Source organism: Benincasa hispida, chromosome 9 (genome assembly GCF_009727055.1).
Source record: "Benincasa hispida cultivar B227 chromosome 9, ASM972705v1, whole genome shotgun sequence".
In the NCBI taxonomy this organism is placed as follows: Eukaryota; Viridiplantae; Streptophyta; class Magnoliopsida; order Cucurbitales; family Cucurbitaceae; genus Benincasa; species Benincasa hispida.
In genome coordinates, this window is record NC_052357.1 from 72,813,625 (window position 1) to 72,825,962 (window position 12,338).

The 12,338-nt window shown below is 36.4% G+C and overlaps 1 protein-coding gene and 1 long non-coding RNA gene across 7 annotated transcripts; both read right to left on the minus strand.

Annotated features, from left to right (window-relative positions):
• Positions 1–4,803: 4,803 nt before the first annotated feature.
• On the minus strand, positions 4,804–6,420 carry LOC120087324. Of its 2 annotated transcripts, none has more exons than XR_005484484.1 (2): positions 6,060–6,420; positions 4,804–5,966 (listed from the first exon to the last, which is right to left on the minus strand). It is a non-coding gene; the product is annotated as an uncharacterized LOC120087324 (long non-coding RNA). The 2 variants fall into 2 exon arrangements; XR_005484485.1 differs by having other exon boundaries at positions 6,044–6,420.
• A 1,192-nt stretch (positions 6,421–7,612) lies between these two features.
• LOC120085031 (glutathione S-transferase TCHQD) lies at positions 7,613–11,129 on the minus strand. Of its 5 annotated transcripts, none has more exons than XM_039040855.1 (5): positions 10,979–11,096; positions 10,719–10,756; positions 10,308–10,375; positions 9,047–9,373; positions 7,613–8,471 (listed from the first exon to the last, which is right to left on the minus strand). In XM_039040855.1, exons 4-5 carry the CDS (start codon positions 9,253–9,255, stop codon positions 7,877–7,879), a joined length of 804 nt encoding a protein of 267 aa, XP_038896783.1. In that variant the 5' UTR covers positions 9,256–9,373; positions 10,308–10,375; positions 10,719–10,756; positions 10,979–11,096; the 3' UTR covers positions 7,613–7,876. The 5 variants fall into 5 exon arrangements, with proteins under 5 accessions (XP_038896783.1, XP_038896785.1, XP_038896781.1 ...); XM_039040857.1 differs by lacking the exon at positions 10,308–10,375 and adding an exon at positions 9,632–9,716 and having other exon boundaries at positions 10,979–11,093; XM_039040853.1 differs by lacking the exon at positions 10,308–10,375 and having other exon boundaries at positions 10,979–11,097.
• Positions 11,130–12,338: the final 1,209 nt, after the last annotated feature.

Genomic DNA, 12,338 nt, shown 5'->3' on the forward strand with positions numbered 1-12,338 from the left:
GAACAACATATTTATGGTCCAACTAATAAACAGAAAGCCCTCTCAAGCTAATGAGGGTCCTTTGTTCAAGTCCTCGAGACACCACTTAAGGGAACACTTATCTACTTACCCTTAAAACAGAAAGAAGTCAATTCCATCTTGTATTATTATGTTCCCAGCTCCCCTCTCGATCTTGTCCCAAAAATGGTAGGCATATTGGGTCGGAAAACTAGCCACCCTCATCCATATAAATCAAAGGACAATCCCTCGTGAACAGGAGTTCATAATATATTTAGGATTAAGATTAAGTTACCTAGGTCATCCTATTGAAATAAGAACCTAACTTGTTAATGGTGTTACATCTAGTGGTTACTATTTCGCGGTCCAATCTTATGCAAACCCATTGCATAGATGTTGGGATTGGTGTCCTAATTCTCCTAGAGTCTCATTGTTTGTAATGATACACAGTTTTTTATGAATAAAATAAATGTTATTTCATTCTGGCATTTACTCATATCCAATAAACAAAACTCCTTGGTTATCTTATGTGAACTTAAGTATGTATATGTGATATACAAGTGGATCATGCCTTAAGTGATAACCTAAATAGGTATGTAGTATAAGGAATAAGGTTGGATACCTGATCCTGGTGATACTATGGATACGGCCCTGCAAGTGTTGTAAACTACTACAGATGTTAGATCCTGACCATTCATGTAGAGACGTGCGAGCAGAGGTGTCCTATACAAAGAGTTTGTATAAGATCGGACCACGAGATGACTAGACTCTATATATAACATCGTTGATACTAGAGACTTACATCTCACCTAAACGACCATAGGTGACACGACCTCAATCTTGAGTGTTTTGGGAACTTCTGCCTTTGAGGGCGTCCTTGATTAGTATGGGTGAGAGTGGCCAGATTGTCAACTCAACATGCCTACCTTTTTGGGGACTTGTCTAAACTGGGACCTGGGAACTCAATCTACAAGATGGAATTCACTCATTTCCCGAAGCAGGGATAATTAGAGAGATTGCTCCCTTAAGGGCTGATTCTGGGGCTTGAATAAAGTGGCCACAGCTTTTCTTTGGAAGAGAGGACTCAATCATAGTTAGAACTATGACTTTATGTTCATGAGAGAGATCAGTGGTACTTAAGGAGTTAGATGTAACTACAGGGGCATAACAGTTATTGGCCGAGCTATACATACGAGCGATCTGTAAAGGATTGTCACACTACTAAATTGGTTAAGATGGACACATAATATATCTGTAGTAAGGAGAGTTCAGCTGTCGGTCTTTAGCAGAGTATCTGGCAGTTTAACGGATGGTAGATCCTTTGACTAAAGAGTTTATTCAGTTATTCACGTACTGTTGAAGCTTCGAGCTACAGGTCCATAAGGTCTTCTTTAGTAGCTCAATGGATTCAGTTGAGGATCAGTTCTTAGTGTTGATTTGAAATGTTTAAATTGACAAGAGGTAATTCGTTATATATGATATGATCAATTTTATGTATGAGATACATCTAGTGGAGGATTAATGTAAAAGATATTTACATTAAGTACCATGAAATAGAAAAAAGCTATGATTTATATGTTTCATAAGATGAATATTAAAACTATAGGTTATAAATATAGTATATATAAGTTAGTTATCATTTATATTTATAATAATATTAATTATTGGATAATTAAATCTTTTTCTCTAATAACCAATTGAGTGAAGGTTATTGGTGGTTTCATGTTAACCGTGAGATAAAAGAAAATTGTTTTCCTAATTTTAGTAATGTTGTAGTGTGAGATTTTGTGAATTCTCTCTCGAAAAATAATCTCACGGGACGGAAGTTGTCAAGTAAATGGGATTTACTAAGCGACAACTTGGAGCGAGCTAAACGATCGTGTAGTGTTTGTAGGGACAGACATGCAGCTAAGCGATGAGCTAACGATTCGCTTTAGTTTTTGCTAGACGATCGCTTAGCTTTTGCTAAACGATTGGGCATCGACCTATATGATAGGTTCAGCCTTCTCCCACTTGCTTAATCATTTACACAATTATTGTTTCCTCCGTCTTCTACCTCAAACCAAGTCCACACAGAGCCTATCCTCTGGATTCTCACTAAGAATACCAAGGTAGCCTTCTTGGTGATGTCATACTCAACTCGACATCGTCGAGGTTCTGTGGAGGTCATTTGTGTTGTTGGGGTGTTTGTGACCGAGGCAATCCCTGAGATTGAGTATGCGGTGTTCATGCTTTATAGTGGTCATGTTGGACTAGCGTTCGAGCATTTGTGATCAAAAAGCTTGGCGATGAGTCTACAAATGTGTGTAGATTTCTTCTTGATCATTTGAATTATCATGCTGTAATTTCTGTAGTGAATGCATAACCGTAGTTTCTATTTATGACTGTAATTTGTAAAGTTCATATATGATTGTAATTTGGAATGATCTTTCCGCTGCTCATGGAAATCCTCGTGTTCGATTTCCTTCAATATGATACCTCCACTCGCATGTCAACTACACGAACGCGTTAGATCATTGTGTTTGTATTAAATACAAAGTGGGTCGTATCCATAGTGTTATCAGGATAAGGTACATAACCTTATCTTTATATTATAGACTCTTCAGACTGTATCTTGAACATTGATCCATGTATGTCTCCAAATACAGTTCAAGACTCATAAGGCAACTTTGGATGTTAGTTTATTGGATTTGAGGTTATTAAGACAAAAAAAGACAAGCAACACAAACAATAACATTTATTGAATCAACATCTATAACTCTTTATTGATAGCGGTCAATCAATAACATTTACTATCTACGAGTTGTAAGGCATAAAACCTAACAAACTCCCACTTGAACTAAAACTTTAGTCAGTGGGTTGTACATAATATCAAAACCCAAAATGCAGGATAATGCTAAATAAAAATAATAAACTAGGGTATCCATATACCCATTACACATCTCCCGCTTGTCCTAGATTATACAATACATGTCTCATAGATCTAGATTCTCTAGATGACCCTCGAACACTTTAGCTGAGAGAGCCTTTGTAAATGGATCAGCAATGTTGTGCTCTGAGTCAATCTTTATGACGATCACATCTCCTCTTTGCATGATCTCCCATATCAGATGATACTTCCTTTCAATATGCTTTCTTCGTTTGTGACTGCAAGGTTCTTTAGAGTTGGCTACTGCCCCACTATTGTCACAGTATAAGGTGATGGACAAGTCCATATTTGGAACCACTTCTTATTGTATTCTTCTTCTTTGTTTGGTTCATTTTTATTTTTTATTTTCTTTTCTTTGGTTTATTTTTATTTTTTATTTTCTTTTCTTTCACCACCTTGTCCTTCTATCTCCCCAATCTCCTTGTCGAGTTTCAAACCAAGACTTGAAAATGCCTAACTCATAAGTGACTTAACACCAACAAGCCAATCATCAAGTTTGATTATTATAACGGAACGTTAAATATAAATAGCAAATGAAAATGGATTTGAAAGAAACTACTTTTTTTAGTCCTCAATTTTACACCACTTTTAGAAACATTTATTAAAAGTTTGAAATAAGAAATGATAATAGTTATTAAACTAGACCATGCAAGCAACCACATGCTTTTGCATCATCCAAGCTAGCCCATCCTTCTAGCTCAACTCAACATCCCGCTATCTAAGTTTATTTCTCAAAAAATGAGAAATGAGAACATTATCAAACAAGCCAATAGTTATTATTATTATTTTTTTATAAGACTTTAAGAGTATGAAATCTATCAGTAGTATCACTGGTAAATGTTATCATGGATACCATATTATCAGTGATAATATGATATCATGTTATCAATGAAAACTTTTATGCACAATCAAACAATCTCGATGAGTCATTTCATCTCAAATACTACATTACATAATACATAAATACTATCAGTAGAGATGTCCACGGGGCGGGGTGGAGCCGAGGATGTCATTCCCCATCCCCGTCCCCGCTCCTCATTTCATTCCCCGTCCCTGTGAAATTCCCCACGGGGATCGAGGCGGGGATTCCCTGCGAGGAATTTGCGGGGATCGGGTTCCCCGCGGGGAATTTTTTCCCGTTACTTTTTTTTTGTAAAATGCCAATTAATTTAAATCACTAATGTAAGGAAATTTTAATTAAATAATTAACTTTATCACTAAATTGTTTATTATGGTTAGTTTTATATGACAATTTGAATTTAAAGATAAATTACTCAAATTTTGGCCTAAAAAAGCTAATTAATTTTTTAGTAGAAAGAAATAAATATAAATCAAATTATTCACCTATATAATCTAAATTTAAACATATTTATTATCTTTCTCAATAAATAATCAAATTTAAAATCTAAAGGTAATATTTATATAATAATAATAACATAACATTAGATAACTATACTAAATAAATATGTAAAAGTTAATCGGGAGAACGGGGCGGGGTCAGGATCAAGGGCGGGGACGGGGAATGCATTCCCTATCCCCGTCCTTATTTAGCTCATGGTGAATTTTTCCCCCACTCTCTCCCCCATTCCCTGCCTAATCGGGGAATCCCTACGGACCCCGTCCACATGGGGAAATTGGACATCTCTAACTATCAGTGATATCCTTTACATTGATAAGGATAGAAATATATCACTGACAGTAGCTATCAATGATATGCTTTATGTAACGACCCAACCCTCTAGGACTTAGGTAAGGCCGTTACTAAAATAAATGCATGCAAAGAATTTAAAATGACGCTGAGTTATTTTTAATAAATGCTAATTAAAATAAGAGAAGTTGAAAAGACATTTATTAAATGCAATTGTAAAAAAAAAAAAAACAATAATAGGGTACCCATAATTCGTAAAGACTATTAACAGTATACAAAAGACATAATCCTTAATAATAAGTTTAAAATAGTAAAACTAAACATTAACGGAAAAATATAAGGACTCTAAATGTCATGATGTGGATGCGTAAAATCTAGTCCCAGTGGCACGGTCACGAATTTCGCTGCGCCATCACCCGTGCATCTCTACCCTTACTTGAAACATCAACATAGGAAAGAATGAGCATGAAATACTCGGTAAGTAATCCTACCACTGGGGTCAGGCTAGGAATCTATGTCCTCTAGATACCCACCTATGGCACATAAACAAATGGAACAAACAAGAGACTGAGTCATATCCTATTGTAGTTAAGTATGCCCACAAAACTGGTGAATCCCAAAGGAACCACAAAACTGGTGAATCCTGAAGGAAACACAAAACTGGTGAATCCCGAAGGAAACACAAAACTGGTGAATCCCGAAGGAAACACAAAACTGGTGAGCATCTAACTAATCAACGAGGATATTCACACAATCTCAACGTTCAAAGAATCAACACCGTACAATTCTAAAACATACATGAAATCCTTGGTACCATGGCTCCATCACATACACATAATCCTCAATAACACATTATACAACATTCATGTAGACCTTACATCATAATTCTACAACATACAAGTATGCCTCACACTAGCAGATCAGACGTCAACATATGAACACATACCATCACATACTAACGATCAAGTGCTTAGGCGTGTATTTAAACAATTCAGTACTCGTCTAAATCCTGGCCCGTGGACAGTTCCAGTGGTAAGATAACTTACCTCGAAGTCAAGTTCAGATATTAATCCAAGCTAATGCCTCGAAGTCAAGATCCAAACATACAAAATGCAACCAATGATCACCAATTAACTTACCCAAAACGAAACTTGCTCCATAAATACTCGCAAGATTTTGACTCCAAAATCTCCTCTTAGCAGATTTTAAAATCAATGGATCACGACTTGGAACCTTCAAGAATACTTAAAATTAAACCATCCTTTAGTCCAATAATCAATGGGTACCCAACAACCAACAACAAGGATCATAACGCTTACCAAACTACTTGCCGAAAAAACTCGAATCCGCTGGGCAACACGTTGCGCACTCCGAAGTACCCCAGTCTTGGATCTAAATCCCAAATATAATCGGTATCGGAAAATCTACAATTTTAATGGGCAACCCAAAACCTTCGAAATTCAACTGACCTCACCCAAAACTTACCAACATTCGCCGAAATCTGACGAATGACAGTGGAGGAAGGTGGCTGGGCTCGGACAACGGGCTGGACGAGTAGCAAACGAAGCTGCGTTTCTGGTCATGCGAGTCTGTAGCTGAAGCGAAAGTGAGACGGCGGCGGACGTGCGGATCCTGAGGACGAGGCTGAGCTCTGCAACGATGCAGTGGAATCGGGTTGGGTTGGCGGTGGCAGAGACGGCTCGGACCGACGTCGGTGGAACGCTGGTGGCTGGAGGCGGCGAACGAAGCTGCGTCAACGGCGGCTGGAGAAATGAAAACAAAGGGGGCGGCTAGGGCTTTTGAGTGGCTCAAGGAAGAAGAAGAGAAGTGTTGTTTTTATAAATAATAATAATAATAAAAATAATAATTTATAAGGAAATACAATAAACCCTTTATTTTATTCTTTTCCTTATTCTACTATATTTCATTAACTACCTTTTCTTCCCGAAAAAAAATTTATTCCTGTCATAAGTTTTCAAATTGAACAATTTCCAAGGTTAAAAAAAACTAAATTCCTGCACTTACACTGGAAATCCAAAATTCTAAAAATTCCCTCCAATAATAAAATATTAAAATTACATTAAAAAAATACAGGGTGTTACACTTTATGACTATCAATGTAGAAGGATGTCATTTTATACATATATGTATCAATAACGACATACAAACACATTACATGTATCAACAAATTAATCAAAAGACCTTGACTACTTACAAACAAGTAGAACATGATATGAAATTCAAACAACACAATAAAATAAAAACATTACCTTTCATAGAAACATATAAGCAATAGTCACTATTTGGTTATCATTGATAGAAACATGTCAATAATAGCAACTGATATCCCATTTCTCAAATTGAAAATTATAACTAATAGCAGCATCACTAATAACAATTATCAATGATAGCAATTGACAGCTATCATTGATATTAACAACTATCAATTGCTATCGCTGATAATAACTATCAATTGCTATCACTAATAGCAGCTATCAGTGATATTAACTGATAGCAACTGATAGCAGCTATTAATCATAGCAACTGATAGCACATTTTTTAAATTGAAAGTTGTCACTGATTGCAGCTATCAACGATATCAACTAATAGCACATTTCTCAAATTGAAAGCTATTACTGATGACATCTATCAATAACAACTAATACCACACTTCTCAAATCGAAAAACTACAATTGATAGCAGCTATCAGTGATAGTCACTGGTAACACACTTCTCAAATTGAAAGCTATCACGGATAACAGCTGATAGCACACTTCTCAAATTGAAAAGCTACCACTGATAGCAGTTATCAGTGATAGCCACTGATAGCATACTTCTCAAATTGAAAGCTATTACTGAAAACCAGAAAGTAGCGTGCAAAATAGTAGTCAAACGTGGGTTTTTTAGTCTTTTACCATTTTTTGTTCTATATATGTAATTAGTTTATCTTTGTACTACATATTCTATTATTTTGGATTTAAATTCCATTTATGCAACTAGTCCATAAATATAATCTATCAATTGTAATATGAAAAGTGCGACACATTTAAATACGTTATATTATGTGAATTATGAAAAAAAAAATCGTAAATGGAGCAGTAATTCAACTTATTACAAGATTCAACCTCCAATCCTCGGTCCAAGAAGAAATAAAAATGAAACATACAACACACACTGATGAAACATAACAAAAAGGAGGCAAAAAATGGAAATAAATACATACACTTCACTCCTCAGCCCCTATAACTTCTCCCTCATGTACAAATTATAAATAAACTTTTGACTTTATAATTCGTTTTCCATCAGTATCTCCTCAGCAAGGTTCTGATATGAACAAAGAACCAAGTTTTCAGAAGTGTTTTGTGCTTTCTCCATCCATTGAAATACTTCCCAATTACCTTCTTGTAGCTTGGCCTCTGCTGCACCAAGATCCAATACTCTGCAATGTTTGGTCTGCTGCCTATATACTCATCGGCTAGCTTCAACAGCACGAGTCGAGCCAGCACTGGAATGAACATGGCATCAGCCATGGTAAACTCTTCCCCTGCTAAGTAAGAAGTCTCACCTAGTTTTGATTCGATTTCATCAAGAAGAACAACTAGATGTTCAGTGCTTTGTTTGACAACAGTTTTGTTTTTCAATTTGTCTTCAGTCTCGTATGCTTCTCTGAGCTTACGATGGTAAGCAGCAGCCATTTCGGGAGTTTCGGCCATCCGAGCGATCACCACTCGTCTTATAAATCTGGTGACAGTAAGACGGTACTTCTCGGGGATGTGGGCAAGAGTGAAAAATTTTGAATTCCATTCTTGTATCTTATGCATCCATTCAACAACTTCTCTGCTACTCGGCATTACATCATCCGTCCCTGAGGAGACAACTGCAATTCTCTCTATATATCTGAACAGAGTTTTGACATCCGTACATTAGAAAGCTATACATCCGGGTTTTAGACTCCATAAAAGAAATGGCCATTGAAGAGAGATTGTCACTAAGGTGGTGTTTAGCAGCTAGTTTTACAGTGTCTTTTTTTTTATTAGAACATGCGGGGTGAGAGAATCGAACCTCTAACATTGAGGTCGATAGTACAAGTTTTATGTCAATTAAGCTATGTTAAAATGGTTTTAAAAAATTGTGAAAGATTTTTGTGACAATGTCTTCAATTGTTCAATTCTTCGATGATATCTTCAATTGTTCCGATAAAAACATACCACTAGAAGAAACTATAAAAAAATTAACTAAATATGTTTCACATAACTTTTGTTCTTAAAAAACAAAATATAGTTCAAGAAAAAGAACTACACCTAAGTAATTTATATTTCATCCACTTGTTTTCATTTTGTTTCAAGAGTGTCAATACGATCACAACCTTTCGAGTCAATCTAACGAAGTGAACTATTCCAGCCAATCTCATGAAGCATATGGAAATTGCACATTAAAAGAGTAAGAACAAAGGACTAAGAAGCAAGACATACTGAATTATCTCGATTGTATCAAAAATGACGTGGGAACCATTTTGAAAGACAGGAAGTTTTGCACTTGGGTTGATCTTGAAGAATGAGGAGTCCATGTTCTTGGCTGTGATGGGATTGACATGATACGACGTGTAATCAATCCCTTGCTCTTCCAAGGCAAGTCTCACCTTCTGGCTGTCCAAAGAGTATGGATGATGATATAACTGCATTGCTTAGTTACTAGCATCAGCGTTATTTGTGAAATCAAGACAGAACTTGGGAACTGCCTATTGGATAATGGCTTAAGAAATCACGCCGATCCACGGGAAAAAGATTTAAGCTAAAAGCCTGCAATGACCATAACAGAATAATCGGCATCAACCATGATTTACAAAAAGAAAAACAATGAAAATCAGACGAGGAATTCATGGAGTCGTAGATCAATGAAGTTCCAATCCATATACAAAAAGGAAACTGATACATTTAGAACTTAGAAGCAAGCAAAACCAGAGCTTGGAATCAATTTTCGACTGAGGATGCCACCTAGGATGTCAATTTTCAAAAAGTATTCAACACCAGAACTCTTCAATAAGAATAACATATTACTCTTTCAGTTTTGATTGTACAATGTGAACAGAAACAACCATTTAATGGTCACAGACTCACAGCTACCCTGTAGAAGGTCAAGTTCCTGTAATAATATAATCCTATTAACTTTGGTACATTAAGTATGAAAACTCAAATCAAGTAGTACAGTTTAAAAATAGTTTAAATGTAAGGAGCTCCGTCCACTAAGTGTAATCTACAACAATAGGATCGTATAAAATACACGATAGAGAAAACCCCAAAAAGGTATTAAGAAAATATCCATTACATCACTGACCGAAAGCATTAAAGGCTGACAAAACTTTCTTCAAATATGTTAATTGTTAACAACAAAATTTAAAGCAGTTAGTGGAACAGATACTTAAAATATAAGCTTTCTACCAAATAAAAAATAAACCCAAAAGCTTAAGCTGGATTACGGTAAATTTAATTATATCAACACTTCAACACTCTTCTCATTCATTTGTAGACTTGAAATTTTGTAGAAAGTCTTACGAGTGGAAACCAATATCAATTTGGGAGGGAGTGAAATTACAGGATTCAAACATAAGACCCCTGGTCTAATACCACGCTAAATCACCAATCTAACTTTAGTTAAAGAAGTAAAGAGTGTTAGGTGGAGGTCACAATCACAAGAATCACATATTTGCATTTTAATTTTCCCAAAGGTTATTACCTCATTGTACAAGCTTCAGTTCCACAGCATTTCAAGCAATTACAGAAAGTTGCACCAATTCAGAGTGACTGAAATCATACATTCTACTCAATTTTCAACAATTACAAAAGAATTTCTCATTATTCAAAAGCAAAATCCCAAATGTACTGTGAAAGCAGGAGAAAGAGGCAAAAGTTGCAGGCAAGTTCCAAAACGAAAAATTACAGAAGAACATCAAAAATGAATTTCAGAAGACCCCAAAATCAAGCAAATAAAAGCCGAGATAAGAACTTCTCAATAGTCAGATTCCAACAGTTACTCAAATAGCAATCATAAAAACTATGAATTAAGGGGAAAAGAAAAAACCCCACAAACAAAATCAACAAAATCTAACAAAAACAACGAAACAGACAGAGAACAATTGGCACATACCCTCAAGCCAGAGACCCAGAAACCATCCAGCTGAAGAACTACCAAAAAAAAAAAAAGGCAAAAGAGAATAAATAAAAAATCAATAAAGATATATAACCCTTTTCAAATTCGTGGGGTGCACGTGAAGAAGAAGGAAAATAGACGACGTTCTACACTTTAATCGAGGCAGAAAGAGCTTAAAACCCACCATTAAAAACTGAACGAGGATAAAAAAAGAGAAACGAAAAGGGAAAGGAAAAGGAAAAAAGACAAATAATTACCATTGATGGCCTCAAATTCGCAACTGGGTTACTGCTGTGCACTCGGATAAAGCACAGAAAAAGGGTCGAAAGGAATCGTTGGGGTCTTTTTGAAGCACAAAAGTGAGAGAAAATTTTGGAAAGGTCGTTCTCTTGTTGGTATAAATATGGAGTGGATACTCATTGTTCATATCATTCCTTACTAAATTTAGTGACAGCGAAATAACAATTAATTATTAATTAATTTGTGTAAGAATAATAATGAGGCCTTGTCTGTTTAACGAGAATGGAATGGAAAAAGAATTATATTTCTTCAATGATATAATTAATTGCAAAAGAATCGTTTATTAAGTTGAGAAAGGAATCAGGTAAATTAATAGGACTCATTATTAGAAATTATTCTAAGAGCCCGTATGGATTAATTTAAAAAAATAAAAAAGCTCAATTTATTTAAACACTTTTGATAAAAATTTATTAAAATACAATTGAAAAGCTATTTTGAGTTGTTGTCAAACACTCTAATTTCTCCTAAAATAACTAGAAAGATAGAACAAAGAGTATGCTCAAGAAATTTAGAATTTCTTATCTGAAACGTTCTTCTTATTCAGATCTTTTCCTCAGCTCTTCTTTCATACATAAAAGGCAAGGTATAAGACCCTAACACTAAATCTAAAGTGGGAGGTTAAATAGAGAAGAAAAATCCTAAGTAAGGATATTGGGGCAAATAGTGGAAAACATTAATACTAAATTATCCAAAAAGGTGACCAAAAGACCAAATGCATATGGGAGGCTTAAATATGTTGAACGCAAGAGTGCATGGAGGATGGAAGGAAGAAAACTTGAAAAATGGCCAAGGGCTTGTATACAACAAATACAAGGCATGCAGACACAAACAGGGCATGCGTTGGAGGCATGCGTCGAGTGAGCATGCTAGGCGCGCAGGCCATGCGTCGAGGCCAAGCGCACAGGCCATGCGCCGAGGCCAAGCGCGCAGCCCATGCGTTAAGCATGTATGCCGAGCGCCCTGCCAATGCGTCAAACGGGCAAGCCGGACACCCATCCTATGCGTCGAGTGCTGTTGAGTCTGCCGAGCAGCCATGATGATGCCTTATGCCAAGCGCACGCCCATGCGGCGAGATACGCCCACGCGGTCGAGCGCGCCTATGCGGCCAAGTGCGCAAGCGCCTAGGTAGCACACTTATGCGTCGATGGTCAGCGTCGTGCGTCCATGCTTAGTAGGCCGAGCAAGCATACCTAGCAAGCCATGCATCGAGGGTGAACGGCCACCCTATATGTTGGTGATGGCCGACTTATGCGATGGCTAAATGGGACTTTGATGAAGGAAGGGTGAGTTACTATGCGTTAAGGACAAAAGATAAGG

What these genes read in the sequence shown, in the direction of transcription:
- LOC120085031 (XM_039040856.1), bottom strand. Translation starts at nt 9,255, where the DNA reads ATGCAGTTATATCATCATCCATACTCTTTGGACAGCCAGAAGGTGAGA. An exon ending in GATACAATCGAGATAATTCA is followed by an intron (nt 8,472 to 9,046) that starts GTATGTCTTGCT and finishes AACTCTGTTCAG; the next exon opens with ATATATAGAGAGAATTGCAG.